Consider the following 19,673-nt stretch of genomic DNA (forward strand, 5'->3'; position numbering starts at 1 on the left):
ATGAAGCAGGCAAACATCAGTTGATCAAACTGGTGTCTGTACTTGATAAATATACACAGTGTTGGCCTTGTTTGGCCTTGGGATAATTCACACTACCAAAATTCAGAGTGATTCTTCTCCCTCCTCTCAACACCCAGGGTATTGAGCAGAGCCAGTTTTATAAAACAGACCCTTGGAAAAATGGGTATTTGCTTGGGGCAATACTCAGAGCCCAACATACCAGTACCAGAGCCCTGAAAAATGGTCTTGCTGTCCCTGCAGCTTGGCCATTCCTCCCAGCAGCAATCTCCTCTCTCCAATAGCACTAGCCGCATCTCTCCAGGGTTAGTTAGTGAGTTGCAGCTATATACTGGGACAACTAAATTCAGTTCTGCTCACTGCCATGAGCCCTAAGCCAGCTCTAAAGCAGAGTATAAACAAACACTTTCCTCCATCTTATCTGATCTGTTTCTTACAGCAACATTTCCAGTGTCACAGGCTAGCAGAGACCGTTGTGTCATCTGGTCTTACCCCAGCAATAATAGCGGTTACGCTTTACTCACTCATTTGCCTTTTTAGTCTAATGCATAACTCTTATCAGTTTCTAAAGCTACCACAGTTAGTTTATTAGATTATTGAATCAGGCAATGGGCAGGACCTTTGTAGGTAGATTTTGGTAAACCAGATTTGGCAAATTTTGCTAATGATACGTTCTAGCAGCAACAGGTTCTTTGTTCTCCATTTCTTTAAAAGGCATGAAATTAATGAATCCACTTTAACTGTATTTCTCGTCACCATGTCACAATCTCAGTGTCCTTTTAATCTGGGAGCCTTGAAAATATGTTATTTAAATTCAGTGCTGAATTTGAAGGAAGCACAAAGTGGTCTTCTGGACTTTGGCACTGCCATTTATTCTCATTTCATAAATGCAGAGCTATTAGGAAACAGCTCTTCTGGAATGACCCCATATATAAAGAAGTGTTAAGAAAAAAGGATCTTTTCGCAGTGGACAGGACTACTGGCAGAAATGGAGCATTGCTCTTTCTTTTTCTGTTAGCATTTCAAAAGCAGCAGTCACTGTAGTATCTAGGCATCTGTAGGAATAGTAGGAGCACTGAGATTAAAGAAGCTGACCTGAGATGAATTAAATACTACGTGCATTGATGTCCTTGCAATTTTTAGTCCAGGCTTTTGTCAGGAGGAAGGGAGTGGTATACTATACATTTCAGGATTTTTTTTTTATATATAAATATGAATAAGGTACTGGGGAAAAATATAAGCCTATAAATTTGGTTGTTTTCAAATTACCTATATATTTCAATCCAAAGGAAAAAAATTCTCAAGAGCAAAAAGTAACAGAAATGTCATTGGTACTTCAGTATTTCTTTTAATATCAAGCAGGGAGCAGCAGGAGCTTGAACCCTGAATTTCCATCACGTACTTATTAGACAATTTTAATTATGTTGTAGTTTCAAAATTTCTTCCAGAAAGAGAAAGATTACTATATTCAGAATAAGTTTTCAGTCAGATAAAGTCAGAAGACACTCTATAATATCATCATCTGACCAAGCTGTAGTCATTCGAGTATCCCATGAGCTGGTGTTCAAGTTGCAAATAGCTGGATGCTGTACCAGAGGCAGATTTTCAGTCTTCTCACTCTCCAGATCAGTGTCTAAATCTGGGAGTTACTCCCACACCTCAGATACAGAGTCTGCCTGGAATATGGATGCTTATTAAAGGGAAAGCTGCCATTACAGATGCTCTGATGTAAATCATTCATATCTTTGGCCTCGCCCAGATGTAAAACATCAAAGGCGGTGATTGCACTGTATGTGTACTGTGTTTATGTATCTTCAGCATATCCACCACAAATTCAAGAAACTAGTAACAAGTCTTAAAACTGTAGTGTTCTGTCTGTATGCAGAGGATACTGTGTAAGGAAGAGAAGTGCCAGCTTTTTGTTTTTCAAGATCACCTCTCCTCTTTGCCAAGAAGAAATTTTAGATTTGTTATAATGAAATAAAAGTTTAAGTTTTGCTCAGAAGATAGTTATTTACTAAATAAATTCTAGAGCAGGGGAATAGAACAAATATGACTCACACAGAGCAAACTTAAATCCTGCACGGGGATAAACACTTCAAAACTAAACTCTGCTTTAAAAACAGCACAGGTTTGTAGGATTTGGAATTTTACAGGTGAAAGAAATTATCAAGAAACAAGCTATAAAATAATCTGAAATACAATCTTCATGTAGGAGTGTCTCTTCTTTTGACTTACAAAATTTCAGCTTCAGTCAGTGAAGTCATAGGTATGTGGGAAGATTGAAGAGTCTTATACCACAGCAGTGGTTCCCAGCTGATTGGCAAAGTAGCCACTGTCACTTAACAAACTCTGTAGGTAATGTAATAGGAGCTCAATGGAAAGGGAGTTAAAATGCATCAAATGAAAAGAAGATGACTAGGAAAAAGGAAATGTGAAAGCCCAAACAAAACCATTGTGCTAAACTAGCTCAGAGGTTGCTAGTGTCTATGCAAAATGTGGTGTCTTGGAAAGGTCAGATGTTATTATCCAATGTAAAGTTAAAGATGTTATTATCCAATGAAAAAATGAATTAGTTGTTGTTGCAAAGCATCTAGACATTCTGGGAACTAAGCCAATATGAAAAGCAAATGATCAAACAAAAATAATGCTGTGATTTCTGCTAGGAGAAAATGAGAATATTGCAGTCTTACAGCATTCTCACATAGCTCCATCAGTAACAAATAGGGATCAGACCAATAAGTGAAGATTTATTTGCTTAAATTGAAAGGTGGTGTGATCTGGCAGGATGTACTTCGATCCTTTAAGATAAGAAACCTTGTGTGCTGGTTTCAGTTCTGCTCCAGACTTGCTATGGGGACCCTTCTTTTGAAGCAAACAGTGAAATAAAACATTGTGGTGCAGGAGATATCTTCTTCTCTTTGCTGGCATCAGTTTGCAACATCTGAATCTTCAAAGTGTCACTGACTCACTAAAATGGATTTTGCACACCCCCTCAAGTTAGTCCTCTAGCTCATGTTGGTAGATTTCCCAGGTTTAGGTTGAATTATGACTCTGTTGCTGGAGCATTGCCTTTAGGTTGGTGGTTTCAAAGAATTAGAGATTGTTTCCAAAACGTTAACTTTTCATCTTGCAAACACAGCCCATTAGGTCACACAGTGATCAAGAGGAATATGCCAGCAGGAGGAATTGTTAACCAGGCTGTATGAGGAATATATTTTTTTAGAGTGGAGCTTCATCAAATGATATATCTCTAGCTCAGTCTTTGCCCCAGTGCTGGTTCCATGTTACTGGTCAGCAGGTCACAATATTTTACAAAGCTACTACCAGAGCTATGGAGGAGATCAAGGTGTGGGAGATGGTTTTGTTACATTCTTTTGAAGCTTAAATAGGTCTTGAGTTTCTGGGATCACCCACCCTAAGACCAAGCTGCAGATTCACCTGTTTAAAAGAAACAGAGCCCATTTCTCAGTGGACTGGATAAATAAAGTGGCATACTGCTCATACAATTTCACATCTGCTTCATGGATAATTAGACTTTGATACATCTCTTTCAGTTCAGTGGGATTTTAGACAAAAATCTTGAATCATTAGTAACTTTAGTGCATCATCCCACTGCCCCTAACAAGATATCTCATTGTTTGGAAGGAGGAATGATACAGTGGAAAGCTGCTTTCAATGTTTGTTTTACAGACAGAAAGATATTTGGTAACACACTTTAAGCCTCCTTTTCTCTGATGAAACTGCAGGAGAGAAGGTTTAATTATTTGACTTTTCACATAGGGTGTGCTGAAATATTCAGGTATCGCAGTAACGAGAGCAAATATTTACCTAAGTTAATATATTAATGCAAGGTTCTATTAGACCTTAATTTTTAGGACGTGCCTTACACTGATTAATTAAATATTAATTTGCATTTAGCAGCCCTAATGATTATATAGGTCAAGAAAACTAAAATATCTTTATTCTGTTTTTTTTACCTCCTTAGAGTACGCTCGGTTTGAGGCAAAAATCCATGACCTACGTGAGCAGATGATGAATCACAGCATGAGTTCTGGGTCTGGCTCCCTGAGGACTAATCAGAAGAGGTCACTGTATGTCAGGTAAGCAGAGAGAGCTTTCTCCTAGTAATGTGTAGACAGCTACCTTCTCTGTGCCTGACTTGTGTGTTGTGAGTTTGGCAAGGTGGGAAACAAGTTTGAGGAGTTACACTGAATTGAGCTGGGAAATTAATCAATTTTACAAGCAGAGAATCATTAATGTGAAAATTGTATGAAACCTTATTGCTTAATCTGATAGTTTCAAGCCATCTTCAGTGATCATTGTACTTCAATATTGATTCAGTTTCATGAAATGAAGATTTCTTACCAGTTGTCAGCTCTTTCACTACCTGAGATAGATACTGTGGTGTAGTGACGCATTGCGTTTCTCTGTGAGGTGTTGCCCAGGCATGGAATGATTGTTCTCATAAAGATCACTTTTTCCCAAAGACCTCGTTCTTACAAAGCAAGGACTATTATATGCTATTCTAAATGCATGGCAATCTGCTGCTGTTTCCTTGCATATGTTTACCTTTCTATATATCTGTGCTACAAAGAATTTATCATCTACCTAGCAAGATCAATTGTGCAGATGAGATGTTAAACAAGCTGATGTACCTCTCTTAAATGGGGCAGTGACTAAAACAGTAGCTGTGTCACTGGGAGCCTGGAAGTAACAGTGGTTATAATTCTGCTTTGACATAGTCATTGCTGGCTGAGACTGTGTGTTGACCAATTGCCCTTAACAAAGTGCTTGCTGTAACTCAACCCTTTTGGGGACTCAGGGAGACTATGGGACTGTGCCAAACATTTTAATAGTCTTAATAATTATGCTTCTCTAGGCTTTTCATTTCCATTGCCCCCCTCCATGCTTAGCATATAATTTGAAATTCCTGACAATCATGAAGTAGAGTGAAACAATTTGTCAGCCTCCAGGCAGTGATAATTATTCATAGGGGAGCTAATTCAGGTGATAACATTGCAGACATCCAATTAAGGCTAAATTCTACATTCTGTCATTATGCCCTCAGCATGAAGGGGTATTTAGGAGAGAAGAAAGGGGAAACCTAAGTGTTAGTATGGATGGTCTCACTCTAGTGGGCAGCAACCACCTAAGGCACTAATCGGTACTGCTGCCAGAAAGAGCAAGGATTGAAGGGATCATTGTTACCACTAACCTTGCTGTTGGACAAGGTCAGATTGGAAGTGTCAGTGTTTTTGATGAACTTCTAGCTTTCTCTGTGCTCTGTAGCTCTGTGTTTACATCTGGATCTATGCCACTCACAGTAGGCTTTTCCCAGACCAAACACAGACTTTATCGTTTTATTACTTTAGCCTATCAAGAGCTTTGATAGCTCCCTGAATTTGTATTTTATGAAAAGCTACAGCCACGGACATGTGGAATGTTGGATATGGGACAGATCCAAGCTTACTTTGCTTGATCTAAATCAGGAATCAAAAATGTGGTGAACAGTGAAGCAAGAAGACCAAGCCAACAACGGCAATCAATTCAGGTCTACACACAAAGGGCTAACACAGGGTCCTGAACAACTTACTGATGTGAGCTGCATGCAGCAAAACTCAGTTACACCTGAATCAGCATTGATCTGGTAAGCCCTGCTGAGAACTGAGGTATACTAACTTGCACACTCTGCCAGGCTAATGTATCTGTGCTGCATCTGGACTAGCCTAGTTCTCCTGTGTAGTATTGCTTGATGTGCACCAATGAGCCTGGATTTCTGCTAGTTCATGAATTCTGGATGTGGTGTGTCTCACTAAGCTGATATGCCCTGGTGCTTCACTGCAGGAATCTTTGATGTTTTAGCTGCATATCTAAATATCACTTTCCCAGCCGTAAATACAAAATCTGTTCTTTTATTCCAGAGTCATTCCAAAAAATGCCCCAAACCTCTCAAGCAGAAAAGCTCAAAAGCCTCACTCACTTTTGTTAGCATTTTTTTTTTCAGTCAAACCCTCACAACTGGTTTCATCCAACTCTGAGAACCAGTTTGAGAGGCTCTGTACTTTACATATCAGTGTAATGTGTTTGTAGTGAAGCAGTGCTTGCAGCATTGTGCTAGACACTGTTAAGTTAAATCATATCATTAATTACAATGGCAACTTCTGCCTACGGTAGGCACTAAGGGACAAAAAATAAATGTGGGTTCAGAAATGTGCTTGGCTTCAGAGGCTGATTTTTTTTGCTTTATGGATAAATTTTTACAGGCAAGGACCCAGGTAAAATGTTTGTCATTTCAGAACTGTCAGGGTTGGTTCCCTTTTTTTAGTAATATTATTATTAATTATTGGTATTCTTACAACTCAGGACGTTTCAATTTAGTCAATGTGTACAAGAAAACTAGAGGCAAATTACCATATGTTGCAAATCTGTTGCTGTAATGCTAAGTTTATGATTCAAGTTTACTGTTTGATTGTTTTCTTTGGGGTGTAGTGGTTTTGCTGTCCTTCACTGAGTACAAGCATAGTTAATTTTTAGACAGAGACCTTAAACAAAGCAATTAACTATATTCTAGTCCATGCAAGGAAATAAATTAAGGTCCGTATAGGTTGTAATAACTGAAAATAAGTGTCATTATCTGCTCATAGAAAAGCCAACAGAAAAGAGTGAGAAAGCGCAGAGCTCAGTAAGCAGATTTGCATTAGGATGCAGAGTGCATTAGATGCAGGGCTTTCTTCTTTACCTTTCAGATTTCCCCATCCAGACCCTACTAATATAGCACTTTTAATGGAGCTATATGTAATGTATTCATTATATTCAATGAAATGAGGCAAAATTTATTAGGAGGAAAAGAGGTTGAATATACGACTGCATATAGTAAGCAATTAAAAGTCACACTTAAGCAGTGTATACAAACAGAAAAAAAAAAAAAGAGTGATATGTTCAGAAGAAATTCTGTAGCTCTTTGACATGATCTTTTATCTGCACATACTCTGGTATTTCTGATTTTTATATGTTTTTCTTTCTTTATCCCGTCTGTCTTTCTGATGCCTGCTGGAATATTTCCCAGAAATGTTCTAAATTATTTTTTGTTCCACTACTACTTGTTCCTTTTTGTATCACAGACTCTGTAGCTCTCTTTGGTATGTTATCAGAAAGTCCACGACCCTAAAGCCAAAATATGAGACTTCAGGGGGAGAGAGAGCAGTAAGAAATACTGTTAACTCTTTTGGGAGTCCACATCCTCTTTGTTATTAAATCTCTCTGTTGAGGGAAAGAAATACAGAAAGAAAAGCAGAAAGTGAGAGAATAGATATGGAACATAGAAGATGTTATTATTTATCATTTATTTGCTGGTGAAGATTAATGAACTTAATTTGAACTCAATAACCAAACTGAGAGGCTAAACACATTTCTGCTATTATCCTTTTTAATTCATTGGAATTCAGCCATGAGACTCATGAGTAGTGAGGAAAATAAACAGAACCCATCACCAGCTAAATGCTGTGCTATATACATACATAGGAGGTATTCTAGTATTCTTTATGCAAATTCCTGTCTTCCTTTTTGTCTTTTTTGCTCAAGCTTTTAAAATCTGCTCTTGTAAGATTATATACTTGTTTTTCTTGAAATAGATATGTGCTTTGCTTTGTCCTTCTAGGTCCAGATCCATAGTCAAATTTTTCAGGCTACAGGTGGTAACCAGGTCTTAGGAAATGCCAGATCACGTTCATTAATCCATGAGCCACAGAACGTGGCAGCTTCTTGAAGACTTAAGCAGGCATTGTAACTTTAACATAAAACTCTTTTGAACGAAACTGAGAGCTTAAGCATGATGATGAAATTTTCCTGCTGATTTGCTAGATTCCTCCTGCACTTAAAGTACTTGTGCTAGATTTTTGAGGGTAAAAGTAGATACTTCAGTAATTGGTACTAGATGTACAAAGAAAAGTTTTTCAGGAATTATCTGGCATCCAAGAACTGCCTTCTTACAGTGTTGTTGATTTACAGGTGAAAAATAATTATACAAGCTTAGCATAAACAGTCATGGCACCTTTTAAATCTTAATTCAAATCAGAGAGCTCCTGAAATAATGTCTGCAATTAAAATCTCCAATTGGACAAAGCCAGAAACAAACATTGTGGAGGTCTATCACTCTGCAAAACCAATTTAAAAGTTTCATGCACACCACAGACCTTTCTTGCCTCTTCACTGTTTAAAATCTGTTCAGTGCCATCAGTGGCCAAACACCATTCCACCTAATCATGGCTACTGGTGCCCTTTATAAAATGACTGGTTGAATTTACTGAAACTATGATATTTCAGCTTCGGCATAATGCGAATGTTGTAGATGACTGTAACAGTGTGTATGGAGATTAGAGCTGGGACAGGGATGAATCCAGATGTAATTTCAGAAATGTTTCTGCCCTACCACCAACTCTCCAGAGATGAACACTACAGTAGGAAGTATAACCAAGGGCAGACCATCTTCCCGATAAGACTAGGAAGTTTAAGATCAGCCTTGTTGTTCCAGCCCATGCAGCACTATCTATAAAAACTGTGCACACTGCAAAGAGGTGCCTTAGTCCACTACATTTTTTGTCTTCTTCTAGCTGGAACTAGTGTTAAGCATTTCATAGCTTTGATAGCTATGTGCCGTAAAATCACAAAGCATTGTGTGTTCTAGTTCATTTTTTTTTTTATTGAGCCATGAGGAACAGAATCTGATTTGCCATAGCAACTTAGCAGCAGCTGAAGGAAGTCAAGGCTGAAGTACTTTGTGTTGTTTATATACGTTGTTTTATACACACTTCCTAAACTCCTTAGAAATATGAGTGATACCGTATCACTTAGGGAGACTTTGATTTTCAACAAATCACAGAAATTATCACTTGGGAACTTTGCTGAATTACAGCTGAAGTTTGAGGCAGTTTGTGAAGACTGAATCTGGCATCAAAGGCTGTTTGTTGTTTGTGGGGGGGGGGGGTTGTAATATTTGTTACAGCCACTGTTCAATCGCCCGGCCTTATTTGAGGCAGCAAACCCACACAGGCCAGTGAGCATCAGATAAAGGTTCCATCAGCAGAATTTACCTGGGATTGCTGCACAGCAGGTTGGATCTGAAATCCACATGAGAAGTACAGATCTTTGAGATATCATAGTAGGGAAATCTGAACACATGATAACATAAGGTGATAACATGGGTGATAAAAAGCTTTACTATGTAGATCTGAAAGGAGATAATGATATCATTTCATCAGGGCCTTTCAGAGGGAGGTACTGAGGAAACAGAGAGAGAGGTATGTCGTCTGCAAGGACAGAGAATATGTGAGTGTATATATACATATAAAAAGAAAATCCAAATAGATCTGTGAGTTAAATATATGCTATATCCATATGCACACTGCAAACATCTTCACTTATGCTGGTTGCCTAGTATCTCTCTTGAGTCAGTGGAGTGCACATAGCACTTGCAAGGTACAATTCATCTCATCCAGAAGTAGATATCTAAAATTGCTCAGGCGAATCGTGCCCTAAAAATGTCTATTTCTCACAGTTGAGTGGAAGGAGCCTCAGGTGATTAGCTGACATGTAAACATCTATATTAGAGACATTTTAAGTAGTGTGACCTGAATACCACCCACACTGTGAATATCTTTCTCTTTTGCTCTCTCACGCACACACGAAGTATGCATACACGTATCTTGAAGAAATTTTAACATCAGGCTCTCTGTTGTCTGTGAACACTTCTGCTGTATGTTTCAGTAAGACACAGCAATGTAGCTTTGAAATATTGACAGTCCTGCTAAACTGGTTCATTTGTTCTCCACATTCTTATCCCCCAGGATTCTTTGTCAATTCACTTGCCACTTTTGTTGGAAATATTGAGAATTCACATGTGTTCAGTGCATGGCTGTCAAGCTGGATGAGTTTATGATTCCAGCTGTGGCACCACACTGTATATTTCTTTCAGGCTTCAGAGCACTGTAGATCCAGCTAGGTCTGTGCAGGCTGAATGTGGGTGTGTTTGGCACCTAGGCATTATTTGGTTTTGATAGAGAAATAACTAGAGTTTACATCGCTGTGCCTGTACTTTACTGGCATGCTGGAAATTACCTGAATTCTCTTTACTGAATGGTAAGTGGAGGAAAGTGGAATTTTAGTACATTGCTTTTCACTTAACTTGGATTATTCCTTGAATGGTCCAAATTATAGCACATAAGGGAGCTGTACACTCAGAAAATCTGTGATAAACCATTAGTAAGTTTGCAGATGACACCAAGTTGGGAGCAGACATTGATCCGTTGGAGGATAGGAGAGCTCTGCAGAGGGACCTTGACAGGCTGGACGGATGGGGGAGTCCAACATGATGGCATTTAACAAGTCCAAGTGCCGAGTTCTACACTTGGGCCACAACCCCATGTAGCACTACAGGCTGGGGTTGGAGTGGCTGGAGAGCAGCCAGGCAGAAAGGGACCTGGGGGTACTGGTTGACAGCCGCCTGAACATGAGCCAGCATTTTGCCCAGGTGCATCAGAAATAGTGTGGCCAGCAGGAGCAGGGAAGTCATTCTGCTCCTCTACTCAGCTCTGGTTAGGCCACACCTTGAGTAATGTGTCCAGTTCTGGGCCTCTCAGTTTAAGAAGGACATTGAGATACTTGAACAGAGGAGGGCAGTGAGGCTGGTGAAAGGTCTTGAGCACAAGCCCTGTGATAAGAGGTTGAGGGAGCTGGGGCTGTTTAGCCTGGAGAAGAGGAGGCTCAAGGGAGACCTTACTGTTCTCTACAACTACCTCAAAGGAGGTTGCAGACAGGTGGGGATTGATCTCTTCTCCCAGGCAACCAGCACCAGAACAAGAGGACACAGTCTCAAGCTGTACCAGGTGAAGTTTAGGTTCAAGGCGAGGAGAAAGTTCTCCACAGAAAGAGTAATTGGCCAGTGGATGGGCTGCCCAGGGAGGTGATGGTGTCACCATCCCTGGAGGTGTTCAAAAAAAGCTTGGATGTGGCACTTGGAGCCATGATTTTGTTTTCAGGAAGTGTTAGGTATTAGGTAATAGGTGGAACTTGATGATCTCTGAGGTCTTTGCCAACCTGGTGTTGATTCTGTGATTCTGTGAAATGGCATAATACAGAAAACTGGTGTTTATGGTGGCGTTTAGCAGACATGTTTGGAAATGGTCAGATGGGTACATGACTAACCCATAGTTGCAGAAGGAGCAGCTGCATTTGAAATGCCATTTCAGATGGAAAAATTGAAACCTGTTTGGGATGTTAATCATTTCAGGTGCTCTGGTTAAGTGTGAGTCTCTGAGTATTCAATTACTACTTTTCAGCTGTTCTTTGTCTGAATATAGAGTTTTCTCCAGATCCTGATGAACCAATATTCTCACTGGCTTCAGTAAGAACTGCTCAGGTTTCAAAGCAAGGAAACAGTACAAATCTTAATTTTTCAAAGCAAGAAGAATCACTCTGTGTACTTGAGAGACCATTTCCCAAGGTGGATATTCACAAGATGAGAAGTCTAACTGAATAACCGTTAACTCAGCTCTTTATTAATTATCAGAGACATTGAATAACAAAAAAGAATGAAGGATATGTTGAAATGCAAGAATCACCTAGTACAATGGGCAATAAATCCAGCAGTTATTATTTATTAGTTTGAAAATCATGTTTAGAGCAAAAGTATGTGGCTCACAGACCTGTGATTATCTGTAAAATGAAAAAAGGCAATGACAGCAGCTCTTGCCTTTGACAATGCATGAATGTCTACGTGCTTAAAGAATCAGGTTTTTTGGCATTTACAATGAGTGAGTACCAGGTTCTTCATCTTGTTGCTAAATACAGACGAAATGAGATGTTAAAAATTGCAGCTAAACATTTAAGAATAAGGAATATCTGGAGAATATCTAGTTTGGGTTGGGCTTTTTTGAGATGGCCCCTCACTGATGTCAGTGGAAGCTGTGAGCGTTTCACACCTCTTTGTATTATACCCATGAAATTTCCATAGGTCCTTAGTTGAAGTGGCTTAACTAAGATACACAACAGGTTTGCCACTCAGCTGAAAGATGGATATGAGAATTATTGGAGTATTCACAGTTCAAAGGCATTCAGGTTTATACTTTGATGGCATTTTGGTGCTAAGCAATCATACTGAAATGTGGTGCTGTCAGTAAGCAATATGCCTCACCTATGCTCTGGTACTGTGAAAATCTGTATATATTATATATAGTCAATTGAAACTCTAAGCCACCTCACAGCTCAGTTTCTTACTAACACAATATCCTCTGATATTTTTTGGTAGTGTTGATATTAATGAACAGCTAAAGAAAAATGAGGTTCGTTTGCAACTTCTAATAACATTTCACAGACAAAGAAGAAGCAGTTAATGAAGAGTGAAAACTGAACATGTAAACACATCAATCAAAAGAGTCTCATCTCTGCATCTGACACCAGCTCTTTTCTGTGTATCTTCATATTTATGATATCTGCTTCTCTTACGTACCTGGTACGAGATCAGTCCAACTGATTCCTTCCTGAGGCATGGTGCGATGCGCCATTACATCACTATGAACAAACAGCCCAGCAAGCCTTTATTCAAGAGATGATTTTTCAGTTGGACCACAAAGGGACAAAAGGCAGATTTATTTCTATCTGGTTGTGGCTTGGCAATTCATTAAATACTTTATGTTCAAGACTGAAAGCTAACACATACAGTACTGAACACCTTGAAGGACTGTGTCCTGTGTGAATAAACCTACAGTAATCTCAGATAACAACTCAGATAACTTCTGCCTGAAGTTCAGCATATAAAACAGAATATAAACCCAGCTCCTTATCAAATCCATTCTTGCCTAATTCATATTATCTTTACATTAGGAGCAAAACTTGTTAGATATGAGGCTGAGACCTGAAATCGTGTTCTCTGTATTGAATTATTAATGCCTGCTGAAACAGCTTTTCTATTAGCAGCTTCAGTAGGAGTAAGTAGTACATACTTTTGGCCATTTCCCTTATTTTTCTGTTTCATAACTTATTGAAACAATGTCCCAGAACAAGTAATTTGCTTGAAATGTGATGTCTGCTCTAAAGAAGCAATACACCTTTTTCTTAAGCAATGCTTTAATAGCTTTTGATTTCCCATGTATTCTGCTTTCTGGTTCCCAAGTGGGACTGCCTGCTTTCTGGTTCAGAAACTCATCTGGCAGGAAAGTGTCATCTTGGATGATTTTCAAGCCAGAAGATGGTGATGAAGAACTTGGCCACATGTCGGAATAGGATTTGTTTGATATTTCTGGAACCAAGACAGTCACAGTTTCAGTCTCATTTCTAGGCAGACTCAGAACATTTTCTATTGTTGCAAAAGGGGAAAGTAGCAATGAAGATAAGCTGTCTGTGGCATAAAATGGCTGAAAGTGAGTCAGCAAAACATGCAGTTAAGCTGTGCCTGTGCCTGTTCTATGTGAAAAAAAGCAGTCTTACCCAACAACCAGCTTCTTACAATGTTTCCATATCAACAGCTATAATTAGGACACCACCAGTTTGTGCAGTTCTCATAGAATCATAGAATGGTCCAGGCTAGAAGGGACCTCCGAAGGTCATCTAATCCTACCTCCCCACAGTCAGCAGGGACATCCCCAACTAGACCAGGTTGCCCAGGGCCTCATACAGCCTTGCCTTGAATGTCTCCAGGGAAAGGGCCTCAACCACCTCCCTGGGCAACCTGAGCAACACTGTTCCAGTGTTCCACCACCCTCCCAGTGAAGAACTTCTTGATATCCAATCTAAATCTGCCCTTCTCTGGTTTGAAGCCATTGCCCCTCATCCTGTCACCACAGGCCCTTGCAAACAGCCTCTCCCCATCCTTCCTGTAGGCACCCTTCAGGTACTGGAAGGCTGCTATTAGGTCTCCCTGAAGCCTCCTCTTCTCCAGGCTGAACAACCCCAGCTCCCTCAGCCTGTCCCTGTAGCAGAGGTGCTCCAACCCCCTGATCATTTTTGTGGCCCTCCTCTGGACCCTCTCCATCAGGTCCATGTCCTTCCTATATTGAGGGCTCCAGACCTGGACACAGTACTCCAGGTGAGGTCTCACCAGAGCAGAGTAAAGTGGCAGAATCACCTCTCTGGATCTGCTGGCAACATACCTTTTGATGCAGCCCAGGATGTGATTTGCCTTCTGGGCTGCAAGCTCACACTGTCTGCTCATGTCCATCTTCTCATCCATCAGCACCTCCAAGTCCTTTTCCACAGGGCTGCTTTCTAACACCTCATCCTCCAGTCTGTATTGATAGTGAGGAATGTTCTGGCCCAGGTGCAGAACCCTCAACTGGAAAAGTACAAGACAGTACAAGACAGTACGTAGGGCCATGAACATAGGAAAGAAACCTAACTGATGTAAAAGTTTGTGGCAATATGGTCAAAAATTCAAAATCTAAATATGTGCATTGGCACAGCACAAGATAGCAAAGACTCTTAGCACAGTGACCAATGCAAGAGAAAGAGATGAGACTGCTTGGACCCTAGTAAAGGGCTTTCTACCTGAAATCTTACATGGAAAAAACACTGTAGAAGAGGCTTTCCAGATTAGCTGCACTGGAACAAAGCTGAGAACATTGTTAAACAGGACATAACCCTGCTGAAAAAGATAGTGAGAATTGCCATCTGAAGTGCTTTCTAATGAAGATAAATGAGGAGGATCTTTCATCTCACCACAAGGAAGTCCATCTATGACAAGGGAGTCCAGCCAAATTAAGTGATGAAGCTGAATGGGACCAGATGGTTTTACTAACTTTATTTCTCACTAGAAATAGAAATAAGTCTATTAAATCCACAGTGGTCCTGGAAAGGATGTTAGATATTTCCTACCAGAGCTGGAGATCATGCTGAGGGAGGTGGTTGGTCCCCATTCCAGGAGATATTCAAAGTGTAGCTTGGCAGGTCTCTGGATGGCCTGGTCTAGTTGAAGATCATAGACTCATAGAATCAATAAGGTTGGAAGAGACCTCCAAGATCATCCAGTCCAACCCATCATCCAGCCCTATCCAATCAACTAGACCATGGCACAAGTGCCTCATCCAGTCTTCTCTTGAACATCTCCAGGGACAGTGACTCCACCACCTCCCTGGGCAGCACATTCCAATGGGCAATCACTCTCACTGTGAAGAATTTCCTCCTAATATCCAGCCTATACTTCCCCTGGCACAACTTGAGACTGTGTCCCCTCGTTCTGCTGCTGGTTGCCTGGGAGAAGAGACCAACCCCCACCTAGCTACAACCTCCCTTCAGGTAGTTGTAGACAGCAATGAGGTCTCCCCTGATCCTCCTCTTCTCCAGCCTGAACAACCCCAGCTCCCTCAGCCTCTCCTCATAGGGTTTGTGTTCCAGGCCCCTCACCAGATCTGTCACCCTTCTCTGGACACATTGCAATACCTCAACATCTCTCTTGAATTGAGCAGCCCAGAACTCAACACAGTACTCAAGGTGTGGCCTGACCAGAGCTGAGTACAGGGAAAGAATAACCTCCCTTGTCCTGCTGGCTACACTATTCCTGATGCAGGCCAGGATGCCATTGGCCTTCCTGGCCACCTGGGCACACTGCTGGCTCATGTTCAGCCTATTATCAACCAGCCATCCCCAGGTCCCTCTCTGTCTGGCTGCTCTCCAGCCACTCTGTCCCCAGCCTGTAGCACTGCTTGGGGTTGTTGTGGCCCAAGTGTAGAACCCTGCACTTAGCCTTGTTAAATCTCATCCCATTGTCCACCCATCCAGCCTGTCAAGGTCCCTCTGCAGGGCCCTCCTACCCTCCAACAGATCAACACCTGCTCCTAACTTGGTGTCATCTGCAAACTTACTGACGATGGACTCAATCCCCTCATCCAGATCATCAATAAAGATATTGAATAAAGATATTGAAGCCCTCTGAATGCAGAGGGGCTTGGACTACATGACCTTCGGAGGTCCCTTCCAGCCCAGACCATTCTGTGATTATGATTCTATGATCCAAGGGAGCCCAGTTCAGCGTGGGGCTACCAGACTCATCAGGCTGCTATGCAACTATGGAGCTTGTCCTGGTTGCTCTTTCTCTGTCCCTCTTGCACACCAGCCTTAGCAGATGGGATTTGATTCTCTCTGAATGTTTATCATATTCAGAGTAAATGGAGTAAAAAGAGGTTTTAGAAATTAGCACATCTCTCTGTGTGTGTTTCTCTCTCTATTGTGTGTACATCCACATTCTGCCATGTCTCCAACTTTGCCTGTTGTGAAGTCTCTGATTGTGGGTCACACTTCTCTCACAAGCATTTACTCTAATCCATAGAATCATAGAATCAGTCAGGGTTGGAAGGGACCTAAAGGATCATCTAGTTCCAACCCCCCTGCCGTGGCCAGGGACACCTCACACTAGATCAGGCTGGCCAGAGCCTCATACACCCTGGCCTTAAACACCTCCAGGGATGGGGCCTCAACCACCTCCCTGGACAACCCATTCCAGGCTCTCACCACTCTCATGGGGAAGAACTTCTTCCTCATGTCCAGCCTGAATCTCCCCACTTGCAGCTTCATTCCATTCCCCCTAGTCCTATCACTACCTGATAGCCTAAAAAGGTCCTCCAGATTTTCTTGTAGGTCCCCTTCAGATCCTGGAAAGCCACAATAAGGTCACCTCAGAGCCTTCTATTCTCCAGACTGAACAGCCCCAACTCTTTCAGTCTGTCCTCATAGGAGAGGTGCTCCAGCCCTCTGATCATCCTGGTGGCCCTCTTTTGGACACGTTCCAGCATGTCCATATCCCTTTTGTAATAGGGGCTCCAGAACTGGACACAGTACTCCAGGTGGGGTCTCACCAGAGCTGAGTAGAAGGGGAGAATCACCTCCCTTGACCTGCTGGCCACACTTCTCCAGATGCAGCCCAGGATCTGGTTGGCTTTCTGGGCTACAAGTGCACATTGACAGCTCATGTTGAGCTTCTCGTCCACCAGCACCCCCAAGTCCCTCTCCTCAGGGCTGTTCTCCAGCCAGTCACTGCCCAGCCTGGATTTGTGCTTGGGATTGTCTCGACCCAGATGCAGGACCCTGCACTTGGTCTTGTTGAACCTCCTGAGGTTGGCTTGTGCCCACCTCTCCAGCCTGTCAAGGTCCCTCTGGATGGCATCCCTTCCCTCCAGTGTGTCTGCTGCACCACACAGCTTGGTGTCATCAGCAAACTTGCTGAGGGTGCACTCAATGCCAATTGCTTTATCCATAAACGTAGCAAATAAGACAGAGCTGTCTAGTGAAGACTTTGCCAGAGGTTTCTCACTAAATAGGCATTATAATGCTGTAACATTCACCCGCTTATAAATTCTATTTCTCTTCCTTATGCTTTTCAGTTGACCTTCTAGGCAACCCCGTTCCTTCACCCAATACATTGTGCTGCTATAATTATCAACACACCTGCTAACACCACATAATACCTACTGCTATACAAACCACTGCTTACAAAGGCGGCAATAGCATGTTGCTATTTCTGCTCCCATATCTCCCTCCTAGTTGTTAAGAAGGATCCTGGCATAGTGGGTAGCAGCTGAAAGCTTTGTGGAAAATTAGAATAGAAGCAGTTACTTGACAAAATACAAGGAATTTTTTTTTTTTTTTTTTTTTTTTTTTTTTTGTAACTTTGTATTTATAACTACTCAGATTTTAGTTATGCCAATTTGGAATAGTTTTCACCTTGGCATGCTGCTAATGATACACATCCTCTCCATCTTCAAGAAGTATTAAAAGTCCTTTCCTTCTGGGACCCAAAAGGGTTTGTAATTTTCCGTTTTAAAAAGCATTGCCTCTGCTGATGTTTTCTCAGTGTCCTTGAGACACTGTAGAATCCAGGTGGAGGTTGCAGTGGTTGACTGTTGTAGTTACTCCTTTCTGCAAAGTCTGTAAGACAGTTTATACAGATAAGGACATAGGTTATCAATGACAAAATGGAAGCCTAGCCTAATGGCCACCAAGCAACAGTTTGCCACTTTCTTACAGATAGTTCTTTTGGATGTTCCCCTCTGTACCCAGCCAGTCAGATTTTGCTTGTCTGTCATGTTCCATGTTGCTGAGAACACTTCAGGAACTATTTTTGTACAGGAAGCAAGGTTTAGATTTTGAAAATATTGAGGGTTTCTTCAAGTACAAGGAAACATATCTATGTGAACTCACCTTGAAAACAGATTAACTGTGACTAAACAGAATCAAAACCATTTTCAGTAGCACTGCAGGAAACATGGTAGAAGCAATGTTTCTAACGTGATTTGCGGATTGAAAATGCAATCACCCTTTCCATGTAAGCATTGAAAGTGATTTTGCCCTTTCTGTACTGGCTGTCAGAGCATTGCCACATCCATGGAGAGCTATTGCAAAAAGAATGCTCTGCTGCAGGGAGAATCTTTGACTGCAACGTCCTGTGAGATGCCCTGGAAAGCAGATCTTGTGGGTTATTCTGCCTTAGTGTCTCACCCAGGCACAATATTACAGACAGAATTTTATGACATCCACTTATTAATTTAATAGCAAATGTATCACATTATTTAATAATTTAGATTTTAATACAGTATAGTGTTGTCTAGCACTCTAGTGTCTGGTTCTGGTTTCACACTTGCTCTTCTTTATAGAAAAAAAAAAAAACATGAGCTACGCTGTCATTAGCATGGTCAGAACTAGATTCCTAATATCACTACTATTGTTATCAGGAATGGCATAATCTCAGTGTATGGCACTTCTTCAAATCTGGTTTACATGTGTTTCATTCTGGCTGAAGTTAGCTCCTACTGAAGCGCAATGAGACTGATCAGTCTTTACCCCGGTTTCAAGGCAGAATCATCATACATTCTAGGACTAAAAATGAGAATTTTTCCTTCATCATTGACATTTGCATGTGGATTCCTCTTGAAAGGCTCATGAACTTTAGCTAATCTTTCAACAAAACTGAAGTGAATCTGAATTTTCTTTTTAAGTCTCCCAAAATCTAATCATCCAGTTATACTTTAGTGATTAATTAGAATAGCAGTAAGAAAAACAAAATAGAAGCAGACCTTTAGACACTTCATAGCAATTTCTGCGTTGGGCTTAATATCTAGCCAGACCTAGTAGTTACTCCTGGAAGATGACAGGTCAGTTTGAAGTCCACAGCTCTCAACATCTCCTGATGCATGTGCAATAATAACAAACACTAAATACAGGCTGTGAAACTTCCATACAGAACAGAAATGAAGCCTGGCAGACAGTTTCACTGCTTTTGTGGCAAATAGTTTTCTTTCCTGTAAACTTGAACTCATTCAGCAAATGCCTGAGAATTTATTTCAATATCTGAATGATCTGCTGCCTCTTTACATTGACAAATAAATCTGACTCTTTATTATAGCTGCTGTGTTAATGGAGTCATCTTTTATTTTCTTGATGCTTTCAGGATTGTGTAATTTAAAAGGTTTTTCTTGTTTACTTTAAATGTTTTTGTTCTTTGCTTCTAAAATTCAGGAAAAGCTTAAACAGAACGTCATTAGATATACAGAGATTTCTTTTAAATTTTTTGACCTCAGTATTTAACTTATCTGCCTTTGTCTGGCTACTGCACAAGTAGTAGACATTCATTTGACAGTTAGACTCAATGATCTTAGAGGTCTTTTCCAATCAAA

The 19,673-nt window shown here is 40.9% G+C and overlaps 1 protein-coding gene across 7 annotated transcripts in view; it reads left to right on the top strand.

The window, feature by feature from the left end:
- The window catches only part of DLG2 (discs large MAGUK scaffold protein 2), a 701,362-nt gene that overhangs the window by 603,713 nt on the left and 77,976 nt on the right, over positions 1-19,673 (top strand). For 6 of the 7 annotated variants that reach the window (XM_054382907.1, XM_054382932.1, XM_054382887.1 and 3 more), the window contains one exon: positions 4,007-4,121. In XM_054382907.1, the coding sequence (XP_054238882.1) occupies positions 4,007-4,121 (115 nt within the window). Of the gene's footprint in view, positions 1-4,006; positions 4,122-19,673 lie in introns of those variants that run through there. The other variant, XM_054382940.1, reaches the window with a different exon arrangement.

The sequence above is a fragment of the Indicator indicator genome, chromosome 1, assembly GCF_027791375.1.
Source record: "Indicator indicator isolate 239-I01 chromosome 1, UM_Iind_1.1, whole genome shotgun sequence".
Taxonomy (NCBI): domain Eukaryota; kingdom Metazoa; phylum Chordata; class Aves; order Piciformes; family Indicatoridae; genus Indicator; species Indicator indicator.